The sequence below is a fragment of the Phalaenopsis equestris genome, unplaced genomic scaffold, assembly GCF_001263595.1.
Source record: "Phalaenopsis equestris unplaced genomic scaffold, ASM126359v1 Scaffold000877, whole genome shotgun sequence".
NCBI classification, from domain to species: Eukaryota; Viridiplantae; Streptophyta; class Magnoliopsida; order Asparagales; family Orchidaceae; genus Phalaenopsis; species Phalaenopsis equestris.
Window position 1 is genome coordinate 706,018 of NW_018165317.1, and position 18,523 is coordinate 724,540.

Here is an 18,523-nt window from a genome sequence, read left to right on the forward strand (position 1 = left end):
TTTGCAATAATCATCGCACATATCTTATCAGCAGATTATTTTTAATCAGCTTATCAGCAGATTATTCAATAAACTGCAGCTGCCTCAAACAGACCCTAAACAGACTGCCTCAAACAGACCCTTAAATATAATAACAATAATATTATTTTCAATGGAGCTATGTCCTCCTTTAATTATTGGAGCATGACTTTTGATGTCCCTTTGCCCCCTTATTTAAATTAAATATGTTAAATGCTTTTTTTTTAATTAGAAATAATTAAAATAAGACGAATTATGTGCATAATATGTGCCACTCAATTTTTAAGTATTTATGTGTACGCCTAATCTTCAAATTTCTTTTTTTTTGTGTATAAAAGATATATTTTTTATGTGATATAAAAAAAATTGGATGGTATAAAAATAAAAAAAATAAAAAATTAAGTGCAAGCAATGTAAATATATAGGAATTGGAGGGTAGGTACGTAAATAATCCTATTTAATGATAAAATATTATTTGTGGTAAATCCTTACATCTATTTGAATTTTTGGATGCAACGACACAATAATGTGTCGCACAAGGTCTATTTGAATCATTATAGTTGGACGTGCACTCGCTGCATGTAATATTTGCTCCCTTTTAAGATCTGTGCGAGCCAAAAAAAATACATATATATTACTTCTTATTAGGGGTGTAAACGAGCCGAACACGTGAGAGCCCAGGCTCTGCTCGTGTTCGGCACGTTTATATTTCGAGCTCAAAAAGTGTGTTCGTGTTCGGCTCCCTTGCTTACCGAGCCGAAAACACGAGCCGTTCACGAACAAATAGTCGTTTTGACAACCCCAATCACGTACCCATAAGATTTAAGGATTTGAGCAAGATTTAAAATATCATTTGAATCTAATTTAATAATTTTTATTCTATTTTTTTAATTAATATTTTTAATTAATTATAAATCTTTGTAGCCTCGTAGTCAATTAAATTATTTAAAAATACTACTCATCAAACATATATATATAATTGATTAGTAGTATTTCGAGCTAAAACGAGCCGAACACAAACGAACAAATATTTATTCGTGTTATTCATGTTCGGCTCGTTAACTTAGCGAACGAGCAGAACACGAGCTTCTCAATAGTCGAACACGAGTTGTTTGCGAACAACCGAACAGTTTTGAGAGCCCTACTTCTTATAAATTTATATATTTAACTTCTAAAAATGCTACAGTTATGCCATCTTAGATATGCTTGAAAAAGATTATTATTTTTATTAAATTAAAATGATAACTTTTTTTATATGATATGAAAGGTTTGTGTGATATAAATGTAAAAATTACATTTTGTCGTGGACATGTAAATAGATAGAAATTGAGTAGTCTTTATGTAATAATGTCCAAAAAAAGGGTGGTATTTATGTAATAATGTCCACCAAAAAGAAAAAAAGGGGGAAACGACAAATGGATTCGATACAAGTCCGAAGATTCAACGGTTCGCCTGGTCCGTCATCGCCACCCGGCTTCCGTTCCTCAGGCTGCCGTCGCCAGAGCTCCGAGCAAAAGTCTCCTCTTCCTCCTCTCTGAAATAATCCCCCATCATACTCTTCCTTCCAAAGAACCGAAGGCAATTCAAGGGAAAGAAAAAGGGTTTTTTGATATCGCATAGAGTTTCCAGCAAGGGATATCCTCGTTTAATCTGGTTCATGGGTGCTTCCGATCCACTCCGCCTTTTTTGGCTTTTGTGGCTTTTCATGGGGACGATGGCAGCAGGGCGAGTGCAGGGTCAAATGGAGTCCTCCACAATTTGGAGCTTTAGCCGACCGAACATATGGCTGCGGCCTTATGATTGGACTTACTTGAGAGGTAAGAGCTGAGACCTTCCTCTTTCCTTCGATCATTGTTGCTGTTTTTTTTTTCTTCATCTTTGTGCTGCCCCGTTGTTTGTTTTTCTGAGAGAAAGTTTATTTTTCTTTATTGAGTTTTTGTGGGAAGGTTTGGCTGGGGTGGAGGTTTACAGGTGCTTGTCGCTGGAATCAAATTCTAATAGTTTGGAGGCTGGAGAGATATGTAGCTGGAATGGGAATTTCTGCTTATGGGGTATCTTTTCCCCAGGAGATAGTCTGCAGTTAATAGTTTAGACTTTAGGTCAGCATGAATAAGCGGCGTGTGAGTGGAGTACGCGGGAGAAGAAGACGCGATAGCAATATCGGATTATTTCTAGCTCCCATAGGATTTAACTAATTAGGCTGCAACAGAAAAACGGGACAAAAACGATATTTAGTAGGATTTAGCAAATCCAGAATGGAAGGCAAATTTTGAACCTTAAATTCAAAATTTCATAAGTCCCAATCATCCCCTTAATAGGATTTAAGCTCCTAATAAACACTTTGGTAATGTTTGCCTTAAATTGTGGTTATACCTGCATACCATGCAACGCTTCAGTTTCTTCTTCCATTGTTTTAGCAGGTTTAAGAATTTTGTTTGAGAGAAATATACGCATATTTAATTCTAATTCTATGGTTTTGAAATCATTTACATGGCTTGCGGTTTAGAGAACGTTGTACTGATTGAGGGGTTCTAGTTTTTTGTGTTGTTGGTTCGGGATTAAAGTGATATTGAACTAAAAAGCTAAATGGTTTGAAGAGCTACTAAATTTAGTTTCGTCAGGCAATTGTCATTAACAAACTCAACTCGTAAGAGTATTGCATCTTCAACCTTTTTTCATTATTATCCCATGTTATATGTGCTCGTTTTGGAACTAAAGCTTATGATTCATTAGCAATGGTTGTTTCTATCAAAAAGATTATGGATGAGGCATTCCTTAAATGAAATGCTTATTCTTCATAAACTATTCGCTTACGCTTTTCTGACATATTGATTCTTTTTTAAGGAGTAAGCAATATCAGTGATGTAATTTAATACTAAAAATACAATTATTTTATTAATTCTTCAAGTAATTAAGACTTGAATTTGTAATGTTAATTTATGGATGGAAAAGTTCTTTAGGTACCTAAGAAGCTCCCAAATAATCTTTCAAAACTTTATATATAGAGAAAAGTGAAAGTTGTAGGGGGCCCTATAAACCCCTTTTATTCCACTTTGTTGAATTAGAACTGTTTGTTTATAGGTCTCTTATTGTTGAACTCAGATTTGTCCGTAAATCACTCCCAAGAAATAAAGCTTAAAAAGGTGGTGGGGGTAGGGAGAGAGTGAGTGAGTGGAGAAAGTGTTGTATTCTCCCCTAATAGCTATCCCCTAATGACAGTGAAAAGAGTTCCCTTTTAAATTCACTCTTCCCCTTTTATAACATATTTTATATGTATATTCCATGCAGTTCGTCTGGTCACGTTTCTCCTGATCTGACTGAAGAGGGTTGACTGAAGAGAGCCGAATAGAGAGGGCTGAGTGACGAGCTGTTGAGTTCAACAAGTTATTTGGACAATCTTAGCGCCTTAAACTGTAAATGATAGTTTCTTACATGCATATTAGTTTCATGATTCTTTTCTCTTTGAAAAGTAACTGCAAAAAGAATAAGATAATGATGAATATGAAACTAACATTGTTCATCTCTATATGATAAGTGCATCTTTCTCCTGTTTAAAAAATGAATTTATTAGTGCATTATTATCTCCAAATACAAGTTAAAAAACCTTTTAAATAAAATCGAGCGGCGTATCTCTTTGTGTGTTGACTATTCATTTGCCCGGGGTTCTTAGTCCTCCTATAGGGAATCATACTTGGGGCACTTTGGCTACACTTACAGGATTTTGTTCTCGGGCTATTTTTAGCTCACATTCAGAGAGTAGTATTCATAGATTGCTAGCTCAATCTTATTACAATTGACTCAATGGTCTTATAGGGAGAGTTTCCCGAGTGCTACTAGTGAAATGAATTCCCTCTTTTCGTGCGAGTAGATTGACTTTTTCCTTTTAATATGACTTAGTTATAACGTTTTGTTAAATTCAAACTGTCATTCACCTGAGGGCCTCCAGCTCTCCTATAAAAAGAAGTTGCCGTAATTTTCAACTTTACCTAGGACGAGATCTTGTGGTCTTCAACTCTAGATTAAATGACTTCATTCTTTTATTTTACCGATTCATATTTTGGGAATAACTTCTTCAAAATAGTCCCTAGAATTCAACTATTGAGCCGAACAGAGTCTAAAAGTGTAGGCCACTTTCTTTTATTCTTAGAAAAAATTGCCTATGAGGATCAAGTTCTCCGATTGTTTGTGCCAAACTCTTTTTATGTAACAAGTAATATACACACTTAAGAATTTGAAAAAACATAAACACAATGAAATGAAATACAAATAAGAAAGAGTTAGGAGAGATTTTTCCCATTTGTTAAGAGGTTTTTCTTGATGCTTGATTCTACTCATTCATGAGTTATCTTTCCTTGTACAAGACAGTTTTCCTAATTTTTTTTTTGAGATAACATTATTAGGAGCGCTGTTTTTCTAGCTGAATGTTGGAAGCCGAGTGCAGGTGGCCGAGTGGATGAGTTCGACTATTTTCCTAGTTGAGTTTTCTGGCACAATATATGTTGCTCGTTACTTCTTTATGACTCATTTCTTCTCCTTGTACCACTCATCTTTTTATTTGAACTTAGATTTGTCTGTTTCACACCCATGAATAGAGCGTAAAGTGAGAGTGTGAGAGAGAGAGAGAGAGAGAGAGAGAGAGAGAGTGTATGTGTTATATTTTCTTCTAATAGCTACCCCCGGTGGAGGAAAAAAGAGTATTCTTTTACATTCACTCTTCCCCATTTATATTAAAATTTTATTATAAAATATACATAAATAATATTTGCATTCAGAGGATAATGTATCAGAGTAAACATATTTAATATCTATATTCTGTGCATTTCATTTGGTCATGTTTCTCTTGGGCCGACTGGAGAGGGCTATGGGCCGACTGGCTTAGTTTAACAGCTTATCTAGACAATCTCAATGCCTTCAGTTATGAATTAGAATTTCTATCATACTCTTACTAAGGCTATTTGATGTGCCTTACCTTTTATATTCACTCTTCCCCATTTATATAAAATTTTTATTATAAAATATACATAAATAATATTTGCATTCAGAGGATAATGTATCAGAGTAAATATATTTAATATCTATATTCTGTGTATTTCATTTGGTCATGTTTCTCTTGGGCCGACTGGAGAGGGCTGAGTGACGAGTGGCTTAGTTCAACAGTTTATCTAGACAATCTCAACGCTTTCAATTGTGAATTAGAATTTCTATCATACACTTACTAAGGCTATTTGATGTGCCTTACCTTTCTTCAATTTTGTTAGTCTTTTATGATCTATTTCTATTGCTGTGTGTATTGTCTTATACCCCGTTTGACTTGAATTTAATTTTGTACCTTCTCGTTAATTTTTGTATTTTGATAAAGAGGTTAATTCAATTTTAAGGTTTTGTTTTTTGGTTCGAAAGGCCCAAGCTTGCACTGTGCAGTTCTTTTGTCTCTTTTTTTTATTGACAATGAATTTATAAGTTTGTAGATTTCCTTGACAAAGGAAAGAAGAGTGAACGAAATGTAGTGTGCATAGTAGCGTTGGTATTTGTGCAAGGTTTTGTTTGAGGATCATGAAAGCCTTTTTTTCTAGCCTCAGAATTTCTGTCAGCATTTTTTTGGGGCATATACATACATACCACACAATTCTTACATATTTAGATATCTAACCCCTAAAATTTTAGCATCACATAAAAAATATCACTATCACTAGCTTTTTAAAAGTGATGTTCCCCTTCTCATGCATATTTTTCTTAATTCTGAAGTGTTATAAATGTAAATATCAAAGTTTATGTGTTAGATTTGTTAATAGATAAGAATTGTATGGTATGCATATATATTAATATATTTCCCTTTCTCTTTTTTTTTTTTTTTTTTTCTTATGTATTGGATTTAATGCTGTCTTGCTGCAGTTGACGTGCCACTGTGGTTCTCTTCCATAACAATGATCTTCACAACTAGTGTTCAAATTGTGAGTATGTTGATGTATTCCCAGTTAAATATATTTTTAAATAGGTGTTTGTTATGTCGATTTATTTCTACATTTCTTTAAATAGCTAGGATTTGTTTATACTCTGATTTATTGTAATTAAAAATTTACATCTCTTATTTTTTATGGCCGTATTTGGATTTTCGGGATAGTTGCATTGCCACATTTTCTTCTCCATACCATGTATGAAGTACTCCATTACATTGTAATGTCCCCTTCAATTATGAAACCACAACACTCGGTCATCCACTCATCAACAAGAGAATAGAGTGCATGCGATCTCCACTTGTGTGCTGTCTCAATGAGTAAAACTGCTATCTTTGGCCACAATAAGCCGTCCCATCTCGTCTATAATAATGATCCCAATAGCAGCCCAGTTAGAGGGGAGGAGAGCTCCATTAGTGTTCACTTTAATCCAACCTGAAGGGGGGATGCTATAAATCACGAACATGCAAACTATGTGGCTAATTGGCATCCCAGTACTCCGAGAAAGGGTGAGACTGAGGATCAGTCCAGACCTAGAATAAGTTCGAAGCAATAGTGGTAGGCGTACTGTGGGTGTTGTTGTGCTTCTTGGCATTTCTTTCTCTCCAACAGATGTAGACAGCATTACAATACATTCGAGCAAAATTTCTGTTGGGGGAAGTAACGTTGTGCATCACGCCAATGACTTCCTCGAATCTAGAAAAGGTGGGGAGAGTAAATCCCCGCATTTTGAATTTGTCCTTCACTTTACAAAGTAGCAAACAATTAGTAGAAATGTGGTTTTCAATTGGAAGCTAGATGCAGAATCAAGTGTGGTGCGACATGATACCCATGGATGCTTGCCACCTTTTGTTGGGGATACCATGGCAATTCGACCGTAGGACACAACATGATAGGTTCAGAAACACCTACTTCTTTAACAAGGACGGGAACCGCATCGTCTTTCTACCTTCTGCGGAATACGATATCACAGGTACCCTTGCCAGTAGAGTAGCTTCAGTGAGAACAATTTTAACGATGATGAGGATGATAGGACTGAGACACTGATTCCAGATGCGTGGTTGTCATGACAGAGAGCATTGCAGGACAACACAATTGATATCTTACCACCTTGTTCACCACGGTTCAGGGAGGCTTGGGTTATCCCCACTGCAGATCAGGTTATGCTGACTTTAGATTGCTTTGGGAGACAATATAACTTATAGTGGGATCCTTGAATATTGCAATTCACATTAAAATCTCAAAAAAGTACAGAAAATTATGCATGTTTGCACCTATGATGTAAAAAAAAAGAGACCTATTATCATCAAGAATAGAGCATAGTTACCTATCATTATCTACATGCAACAAAAAGAAAGAGTCATGAATGACACGCTTAGCATAAAAATGAGCGGCCCAACTGATAGTAGGATCCAAGTGCTGCTAGGATTGCAGAAGAAGAACCAGAAGCTTCAATGAATAAAATCAAAGCTCCCCCAACCCCGGGAGACTGACACGAGGCTGCTAGGGCTAAAGTTGCTCATGGCCCAAATTAGGGCTGATAGCTGCCGCTGCCCACGGGGACCCCTCCTAGCTATCTTTCTATTATAAATAGGTTGTTTGTTGTGTTAGAGTTTAGTTTTTGCCGAAATTTCTATATTGGACAGCCGTTGGAGCCCTTTTTTTTCCAGGGCTATATCTGAGGATGAGTGGTGCTCCGGTTGTATCTCGCTACTAAGTGGTGATTATCCCCGACCTCCCCCTCACCCGCAACCTCCCTCTCACCATCGCCATCGCCATCGCCATCGCCATCGCCATCGTCATCGCCTTCATCGTACTTGCTGTAGTTCACCCCAAAGATAGAAGTTCTGCTGTCTGATGTAGCCCCCAAACCTTCCACCCCATTGCCCGCTCCTTTCCCATTTTTCCTACCACCAATCTTATGATGTGTTTGGGACGGCAATGCGGTAACAGTGCAGTGTCGTACCGTAGTTTTTTCTGTTTGGCAAACTACGTCTTGCATGCGTTCTAAAAAAACTGCAGCTAAATGCTGCGTTTTCCCACCAGACTTTGCTACCTGTGGTGACTGCTAGAGAGCTGCGATCAGACTTTTTCAAATTTTTTTTTTTTGTAAAAGCCATCAAAGTTTTTTGAACAACAACTTCATAGTTGTCCCAAACAGACCCTTAATCCTCTCTCTTGCCCTTGCCGCTGCCCCATACAGCCCCACCAACCTGCTGCTGAAATTCCTTTCCTAACTCCCTGCTTGCCACCGCTAGCTCTCCAACCATCCTCGTAGACGCCGTCTTCTATTGATGGCATCCCCCTTTCCAGCAACCGCAACCTCCAACTACCCCCTAATTGCTGTCTGCCAGCTATCTAGCCCCGTCGTCCTCAGCCCAGGGTGCTCTGTTTGTGTTTGTTGTTATTTATTTCCTTGTTTTAAAGAGTCTTCGTTGTAACATATTTGAATTTCAGCACTAATATTTGCATTTCTTTGTGATTTGGGTTAATTCCGGTACCGGTTTTGCTTCTTATTGGAACATAACTTAATTGCCTAACCAGGGCTGCAATGATTATTTCTTGCTTTGTCAGGATAAGGAACAACTTAAGAAGATTCCAAAGAGCATGCTTCCAGTGTTATGCTTCAATCAAGGCCGTCTGCCTCTTCCGGATGTATCCGATGCTTACTTGGATTCTTTATGTAAGATTCATTACTTGGTTGTTAAGCACAAAGCACAATATTTCTGCTTTGATTTTATCCACATCAAAAGAAAACATGCTCTTCAGCTGTACTGAATGTTACCTTCCAAAGTGTAATGATTTCACATTGGTAACTTCCTTCGAAAAAATTTGATGTTTTTCCTCCAAAAAGTGCCTATAAATATATGCACTGTGTTTTATTATATGTGTTTTGATATTCAATCAGTAAGAAATTGTATTACCTATATATTCATCATTTGTTCCTGGGATGGTGTGTTGTAATGTTCGTCATGGTACAACTATACTTTTACTAATACATGGGTTTATTTCATTTAACCTTTTGAGGGCTGCCAGTTGATATTTGTTCTCTAGGAAACACTGGGTTATCATTTTGTTTGACTAGCTGTTGCATTTTATTTTTCTTTGCAGAAGTCTATTTTATTTGGTTTGGTAGAATGCATTAATATAATCAAAATATGCAAAGGAAAAAACCTACTTTGAAAACAAAACATGTTGGTGTTTCCATTCTAAATCACACAAATAATCTTCACATCTGATCAATCACTTAGTCATGTGCAGGAATAAACCTATGTTTTTTGTTGCAGTGTCAAATTTTATCGCTAATGGAACTTTTGATGGCGCACAGTATCTTCCCAATTTGGAGCAGTGCATTCCATTTCAGAAGAACCTAACAATTACTTTGACTAAAGACAAGGTTGTTACTGGAGTTCTAAGTATTAAGCATTTAACTTCAAACAATTTATAGCTGTACTAGTTATGAATATAGTACTGACATATTGTTCCCAACCCCTATCATATCTCAGATAGTTTATATTAGAACATTTCTTGCTATAGTACTAATGCGTATGTGTATTGAATGTGTACATATGCATGGCATTTTTTGGAGTGGTGGGGAGGAGGGAGGATATTGCTAATTAATCACATTTTACTTCTGAACGGGGGACAACTATCGTCAGACATTACTATCTGACCATGAAATTGAGTGGTCCAGTAAATTTATCAAAGTTTTTTTTTTCCCTTAATTTTTTAATGATAAACAATGTGATAGCCACTAACTTCTACATTTTCTTAAAGTTGAATTTGCCAATCTGCGTTCCCTACTAACATCTAGATATTTACAGCTCATCATTATTTAGCAATATCTATTTTTTGGCATTAGAGACTGCTAAACTTCGTTAGTTTAGTTGACGCTAAAGAGTATCTCTTGGATAGAAAAATGCTGTTCATCGGCTTGAGGAGGAGTTGGCATCAGGAGTCATAAATGCTTGGTTCACTTTACCTTGCGGTTCCTTTCCTTACACTTTCTTAGCTTCAGATAAAATTGTGATAGGACAAATAATATAGCATGGAATTGGTTGATTACTTTATTTGTCTTTTTCTTTATCTATTGGTATGTAATTGTTTTTAGAGAAACTCTTAGGTTATAGTTTCATCTCTTTCTGACGATAAGCTAATATTTATTAGCAAAATTGTTAGCTGAGTAATTAAAAATAAATATAGAAACATGTTTTTTGATATTTTATGAAATAAAAGTTCTCTCAAGTCATTTTTTTTTTATAAGAGAAGTGATCATAATATGCCAAATTGTTTGTGAAGCTTTAAAATAAATTTAAGCTGTCAAAGTTTTGAGAAAAATTGGCTGAATTCTGAATAGGCTTAATGCCTTTTTCCCTTTGCTTTCATTCCATTAAATAATAATCTTATAATATATATTTGGTACAAAATAAAGTGCATAATCTATTTTAGGTAACTTAATAATATATATTTCTAATCTAAATATTCAGCTAAAAGGAAAATAAATAAAAGGAAAATAAATCGGAATAAAAGCATTTGAAAGAATTTAAATAAGGAAGCTCCTAATTATAGAAAATTTTTAATTTAGCTGCCTGATTTCCGTCCTCCCTAATTGACATCCCACCTCAAATTGATGTTGACTGATCAGAAAACATTAATTTGCTAACAAGAAACTGATAACACTGTCGGGACCAACAATCTTCAAGCCCTGAGTACCGAAATCGAAAGTGTCAAAACCGAGAATGCCGAAGTCTCAGAGACAACTCCTGAACCATAACATGATTTGAGCAAAGAAAAACAAAAAATCATTTATCATTGTCGTCCAGAAATTCGAATTATAGCCACAAGAAGGATCCGCTTCCAGATACACGATCTAAATGCTATCAATCATGGCGCACAAATAGGATCCAGTTACACGGTCCAAATGCTATCGATTATAGCCTACAAGTAGGATCTGCATCCTGATCCAAATGCTACTAATCATAGCCCACAAGTAGGATCCAATTACACGATCCAAATGCTATCGATCATAGCCTACAAGTAGAATTCGCGTCTTGATCCAAATGCTACCGGTCATAGCCCACAAGTAGGATCCACATTCTGTTATACGATCCAAATGCTATTGATTCTTCCTGCGACAACGATGATGATATGTTCCCTGATCTTCACGCCAACAGTGATGATGCCGAGGTCAAGGAATATTTTGTTGGCGTGCAGATGAAGGTGATGAAAAAGTGGGAGCTGCTGCCGACAGAGTTCGAACGAAGGAGAGGCTCCGTCGAGACCAGCCTAGTCGAAGAGGAAGACGACACGGGCGGAGAAATAATGAGACGACGAGCAGACGAACGAGAATTAAGGCAAAAAAATGGTTCCTCCATTCCCGTCCCGTAAGAAGGCTGGCAAGAAGAGAGTATTGAAGGTCCTCCAACGATTATCAGTGGTTAGGGCAAAAATTTAACGATGATACCTTGTCAAAGTTTTGAGAAAAATTGGCTGAATTCTGAATAGGCTCGATGCCTTTTCTCTTTGCTTTCATTCCATTAAATAATAATCTTACAATCTATTTCAGGTATAAAATAAGGTGCATAATCTAATTTAGGTAACTTAGTAATATATATTTCTAATCTAAATATTCAGCTAAAAGGGAAATAAATCAGAATAAAGACATTGAAAATAATTTAAATAAGGAAGCTCATAATTATAGAAAACTCCTAATTCAACTGCCTGATTTCGGTCCTCCTTGATTGACATAAGCTTTAATGCTAAGCAATTATGCGATTTACTAAATTCTATTTCAAGGCATCACCAACTTTATGTTGAATGCAAAAGTTTAATTTTTTGGTTAAATGTTTGTCTTTTTTCCTTACATGCGAGAGTTTAAAAGCTTACTGGGAGAGAAATTTTGGGAGGTTAATGGTTTAGGAGGCTCTTGAATAATTAATGACACTCATCAATGAGGCCAATAAAATAATGATTTAGCCACATTGGATTAGTCATTTGTTGGGTTTATTACATCAAAAAACCTAGGTCTTATGGTCACGCACATGACAATATAAATGATTAATTTGGTTTTATGGGTACACATGGAGCTATATAGAGTGTAACATGTAATTGACATAGGGCTCGTCCTTGTGCTGACGGTTCATCAGAGCAGGTTCAAGGGCCGACTGAGCCTTTCTATTGGGTTAGGGTTGCTGCCAAAGAGGAGGGACTCCCCATTAGTTATCTATATTATATATTATCTATATTATATATATGCTGTTTTTCTTAGGTTAGGGTTAGTTTTTTGCTTCCATTTTTTTTGTCATTGGCGTCTCTCTCTTGCTAGAGCTGTATCTAAGGACAATTGGTGCTCCAGCCGTGTCCTGCTCTAAGGTGGTGGTTATCTCCTCGTATTCCCTCCCCTTTCTCCTTCTACTTGCAGCCAGCTCCTCCCTACCCCTACTGCAGTCATGCTCTTCCTTGTAATCTACCCCAAACCCTCCTACAGTCAGCTAACTCCTCCCTACCCTACAACACTCATCCTCCTACCTGTAACCAACCCACAACTCCCCTACCTGAAGCAAACTACTCTCAGCATGCCCCCTACCCCCTTCCTACAGCCGACCAAACTGACCCACAACCGAAGCTCCCTTTGTTCACCCATAGTCACACCCCTAAAACTTCCCTCCTTACCCTGTTTCGACCACTAACCACACACCACCGGTCTGCCCTCGCTAGAGTTTGTGTGGGTGTCTTTGTTGTTTTCTTCAATTCCAAAGTGTTTGATTGCAACTGTTATATGTTTTCAGCAATAAAAGCTTGCTTCTTATTGTTATTTTGGGTTAATTCTAGCATCATTTGGTATTTGAGCTAGCTTAACCCTAGTCCTATCTTAGGGCTTTTAACATCCGCCATACCCTAAATCTACCTCGACCCCCCAAAAATCTTTCTGTTCCCCATTCCAATACCCTCTTCCACTCCCATAAATCTAAACCCTAACCATGCCACCAATGAGACACATGTTTGAACTTACCTGGAAAGAGATACAACGAGAGATCTATCAACACTTGCGTAAATTGATGACGAGGCAGATGGAAAAATTACTCTCTAACGTGATACAGAGAGTCGAAGTTGAGAAAGAGATGAGAATTTGAAATCCTTTTATAGAGAGGACTTCAGTGATAAGGAAGATAGACTATGATGCTTCAAAATTCATTATCAGAGGAGGCCAAGAGAGGAGGCGACGTATGGAGGACATGGAGATTTCAGAGTGAAAGTGGATCTACAGGAGTTCGAAGGAGGGATGGATCCATATGACTTTATGGAATGATTACAGCGGGTTGAGAGAATGTTAGAGTGCAAAGAGGTGCGATAAGATAGGAGGGTGAAGCTTGCGCCCATCAAAATGAATAAGAGCTCACTTTTGTGGTTGAAAAATTTGCAGGATAAAGAATGAGAGAAGGAACTGATAATATTATTAGATGGGAGAAGATGAGGAAGTAGATGCAGAGGAAATAATTACCTTCGTACTACGTCAAGATATATTTAAGAGGCTCTATCAGTGGAGGAGTTCACGACACAGTTTGAGCAGCTTCAGATGAAATACGAGCTAGTCGAGCCAGATGAACATATTATAACTGAATATTTTGCAGGCCCGAAGCAAGCTTTCAGTAATGTTGTTCAATTGCAACCCTATTGGTCTTTGGGAGATGTCTATAACTTAGTATTGAAGGTGGAGAGACAACATAAGTAAAGCAGACAACCGTCCTCATTCGGACAACCGCCTACAGCTGTAGCTACGAATAAGATTTAAGTCTGGAGGGGTTGTGGAGATTGGACAAGGGAATGACAAGATAAATCGTAGTGGAAAGAAGGCTGAGAAGAGTAACACGCCCGGTATAGTGCCTGTCAGGAGATGTTTTAGGTGAACCGCTATGAACACTACCTCTAACTGCCCTACGAGCTAAGTTGTTTCCTTCATTGAGTTGGGTGCCATCGAGGAAGCGAGGAGGAAACCATGGAGGATCAGGATGAGGAAACCATGGAGGATCAGGATGAGGAACTTCAACTATAGGGAGATGAGGGAGAGATGTTAATCATAAGGAAGATCCTACAGACCAAGTCAGAGAAGGATCATTCATGGCTAAGACATAACATTTTCTACACCAGGTGTATCATGAGAGGTAAGGTCTGTAGCCTGTTATTGATGGTGGGAACTATGAGAATGTGATATCCACTATGATGTGAAGAAACTGAATTTGGCAACGCAGAAGCCTCCTCAACCCTATTCTCTTATCTGGTTGAGAAGGGGAAATGAGACACAAGTGGATCAACAATGCTTAGTTGAGTTTTCTATTGGAGACTAGCTACAAGAGTAGCTGTGGTGCGATGTGGTACTTGTGGAATCACACTATATTTTGTTGGAGAGACTGTGACAGTTCGACCGTAAGGCCCAACATGACGGGTTTAAGAGCACTTATTGGTTTAAGAAGGATAGAAGTCAGTTCTTTTGCTCATCAGGGACTCGAGAGTAGATATCCCAGAGTAGATGGTAGTCCTATGAGCCACCTTTATGCAGTTGGTACAAGAGGCTCTAGCGGCCATGAATTTAGTGATTTTAGAGGGAACCGAGGAAGAGATTGAGATACTAGAGCTTATACAACCACTGCTAGCTGAATTTTAGGACGTGATGACTGACATCCTTCTAGAGGGGTTGTCACTATTGAGGGACATTCATCATGCCGTAGATCTCATTCTTGGATCAGTGTTGCCAAACCGACATTTCTATAGATTGCGACCCGCAGAGTACGGGGAATTACAGTGACAAGTACAAGATTTCATTGCGAGAGATTTGGTGAGAGAGAATACCAACCCGTGTGCTGTCCTCGCTTTCATGGTGCCTAAGAAGAATTGATCATGGAGGATGTGCATCGATAGTCAAGCTATCAACAAGATCTCCATCAAATATAGGTTCCCTATTCGCTTGGACGACCTCTTAGATTAGTTGCATGGAGCCATTGCCTTTTCCAAGATCGACTTATGCAGTGGATACCACCAGATCAAGATAAGACCAGGAGACGAGTGTAAGACTACTTTTAAGGTCCGAGATGGATTATATGAGTGACCAGTTATGCCTTTCGGGCTTTCCAATGTGCCCAACATGTTCATGAGGTTGATGAACTAACTGTCCCGTGCTCACATCGGTAAGTTTGTAGTTGTGTGCATCGATTATATTCTTGCATACAACAGATTCATGGAGGAGCACTTGCAACACTTGAGGATAGTCTTCACAATTTTGCCATCAGATAAACAATATGCCCATCCAAAGAAATGCACTTCCTGGCAGCACGTATATTTTTGGGCTATATTGTGTCTAGTGCAGACATTCAGATATATCCTACAGGTCGAGACCATCACGAGCTGGATGCAGCTCTCATAGTTCTTTACTGAGTTGAGACAATTTTTAGGGCTGGCATCGTTTTATAGGTGGTTCATATGGAGCTTCAACACATTCAAAACTCTCTTAATAGAATATTTGAAAGGGAGAAGTTCCGGTGGACGTAGGTAGCTCGGTCCATTTTCGATACCCTAAAAAAGAAGGTGACTTAGGCACCAGTATTGACATTACCAGACTTCAGTCAGTTGTTCGAGGTGGAGTGTCACCTCAAATGTGGGGATCGGAGTAGTACTGAGCTAGGCAGGTCATCTCATAGCCTTCTTCAGTGAGAAGTTGAACAAAGAGTTCTATGTGATTTTGAGAGCTCTTAATCACTGGAATCATTATCTACTGACGAGCAGGTTGATTTTATTTATGGATCATGAGGCTTTCAAGTTCTTAAACAACGAGAACAATCTGAAAGAACAACATGCTTCCTTGGCGGAGTTCTTGACATTGTTCCACAAAGAGAGAAGCTAGAGTCGAGCAACAGATACATTGAGATGCTGTCATTTGCTGATCACTTCTATGAAAACTAGAGTTGCAGGGTTTGAGGTAGTGAAGGAGTTGTACGAGACAGATGAAAATTTCAGAAAGATTTGGGAGCAATGTTAGGAGAATCGTACCAGACAGTATCACAGAGTTGATGATTATCTATTCCACCAAAACAGGTTGTATATTCCTCGATGTTCACTGAGAGAGTCCAGATACAGAATCTCATTGCGAGAGGCTTAGTGAGAAAGAGTAACAACTTATGTGTTCTCTTCTCGTTGATAGTGCCTAAAGACGGATCGTGGAGGGTGTGCATTAATAAACGAGCTATCAACAAGATCACCATCAAATATAGGTTTTCTATACTCACATTGATGAACTCTTAGATTAGTTGCATGGAGCCATTATTTTTTCCAAGATCAACTTACATAGTGGATATCGCCACATCACGATGAGACCAGGGGACGAGTGTAAGACTGCTTTCAAGACCCAGGAGAGATTATACAAGTAAACAGTCATGCCTTTCGTGCTGTCTACCCACATGTTCATGAGGTTATGAATCAACTGTTCCAGACTCACTTCGGGAAGTTCGTAGTGGTGTACTTAATGATGTTCTTGTATATAGCAAATCCGAGGAGGAGAACTTGCAATAATTGAGGAAAGTCCTCGTAGTTTTACGATCGAAGAAGCTATGTGCCTGCACAAAGAAGTGTCACTTTCTGCTAGCACATGTATGTTTTTTGGGCTATATTGTGTCTAGTGCAGATGCTCAGATGAATCTTGCAAAGATGGAGGTCATCGTGAGTTGAATGCCACCACAGTCGTTTACCTAGTTGAGACAATTTTTAGGGCTGACATCATTCTATAGGCGGTTCATCAAGAACTCCAACACTATCACGGCTCCCTTGACAAAACTTTTGAAAATGGAGAACTTTCAGTGGATGGAGGCAGCTCAATCCGATTTTAATACTTTGAAAAAAATGTGAAGTATTGGCGTTATCAAACTTCAATCAGTTGTTTGAGGTGGAGTATGATAGCTCAGATGTGGGGATCGGAGTACTGAGTCAGGGAGGCACCCCATAGCATTCTTCAGTGAGAAGAAGAATGAGTTCAGGAGAAAGTATTTGCCGTATAATAAAGAATTTTATTCGATCATGAGAGCTTTTAATCACTTGAGTCACTACCTATTGGCGAGTAAGTTGAATTTATTTACAGATCATGAGGCTTTGAGTTTCTTAAACAACAAGAACAAGCTAAAAGGATGACATGCTTCCTTGGCGGAGTTCTTGGCATCGTTCAGTTCATTCTTAAGCACAAGTCGGGAAGCCACAGTTGAGTAGCAGATGCATTAAGGCCCCTCCATTTGCTGATCACTTCTATGCAAACTCGAGTTGTAGGATTCGAGGTAGTATAATATTTGTACGGGACTGTTGAAGATTTCAGAGAGATTTAGGAGCAGTGTCAGAAGAATCTTACCAGACATTATCATAGGGCTGATGGTTATATATTCCACCAGAAAATGTTGTGTATTCCTCGATGTTCGCTAAGAGAGTCCATTCAGGCGAGTCACAATGGATGACATCCAAAACACTTTGGAGAGACAACACTCTCACACTCATGCAATAACACTTTTTTTGGTTTTGACTCACGAAAGATGTGGATCGACACGTCAGATAATGCAGATCTTGTCATGTGGACAAAACCAGAGGAAATAATGCAAGATTATACACTCCATTATCTGTATCAGATGCATTGTGGGTGGATCTTAGCATGAATTTTGTGACGGGTCTTTCGAGGACACAACCCATGTGTTAGCCCAGACCAATTTTGATTCTCTGTTGCAGAGCTTGTTATGTGGATGCATCACGCTGAATTGTGTTTCAGAGGGGTCATGAGAGTACACGAGATACCTAGGACCATTACTTCCACGGAGATATCAAGTTTCTGAGTCACTTTTGGAGGATCTTATGGTGGAAGCTTGACGCTAAATTTCATTTCAGCTCAACAGCTCATCCATAGACAAACGGTCAGACGAAGGTGATGAAAAGGAATATGTGGAACTTTTTGAGGTGCTTTGCGGGGAAGAATACTAAGCAGTGAGACTTGATCCTAGCCCAAGCTAAATTAGCTTGCAACATGTCGGTGCGTCAGATCATGGTGCGCACCCCTTTGAGATTGTATATGGGCACAATCCACTTACTCCATTAACTTGGTACCACTCTTTCCAACATCAGAGATTAGTGAGGATGCTGAAGAGAGGGTGCAAGAGATTCATAAGTTACATGAAGAGATGGAAAAGGAGATCACCAAGCAAAACCGCAACTACCTGACACATAAAATAGAACTAGGAAGAAGGTGACTTTCTAAGTAAGGGATCTAAGGTGGATCAGGTTGAAGAAATAAAGGTTTTTTTGGTAGGATCCCTCGGGAAGCTCAAGCCCAGAACATATAGACTTTTCAGTGTTCTCAAGAGGCTGAATGACAACACCTGCAAGATCGACCTATCATGGGACTATAATGTTTATGCTACTTTCAACGTAGCAGATTTGTCTTCGTGCTATGGGGAACCAGAAACTTCGACGAATGAGATCGAAGCTCCTCCAATTCCGGGAGATTGACGCAGGGCTCATCCCTGTGCTGAACC

The 18,523-nt window shown here is 38.4% G+C and overlaps 1 protein-coding gene across 1 annotated transcript in view; it reads left to right on the forward strand.

The window, feature by feature from the left end:
• Positions 1 to 1,433: 1,433 nt before the first annotated feature.
• LOC110032068 overlaps positions 1,434 to 18,523 on the forward strand; it is a 32,770-nt gene continuing 15,680 nt past the window's right edge. Inside the window, exons 1-4 of the mRNA XM_020735581.1 lie at positions 1,434 to 1,835; positions 5,911 to 5,969; positions 8,547 to 8,655; positions 9,260 to 9,369. Coding sequence (XP_020591240.1) covers positions 1,676 to 1,835; positions 5,911 to 5,969; positions 8,547 to 8,655; positions 9,260 to 9,369 — 438 coding nt within the window. The 5' untranslated portion in view covers positions 1,434 to 1,675. The remainder of the gene's footprint in view (positions 1,836 to 5,910; positions 5,970 to 8,546; positions 8,656 to 9,259; positions 9,370 to 18,523) is intronic.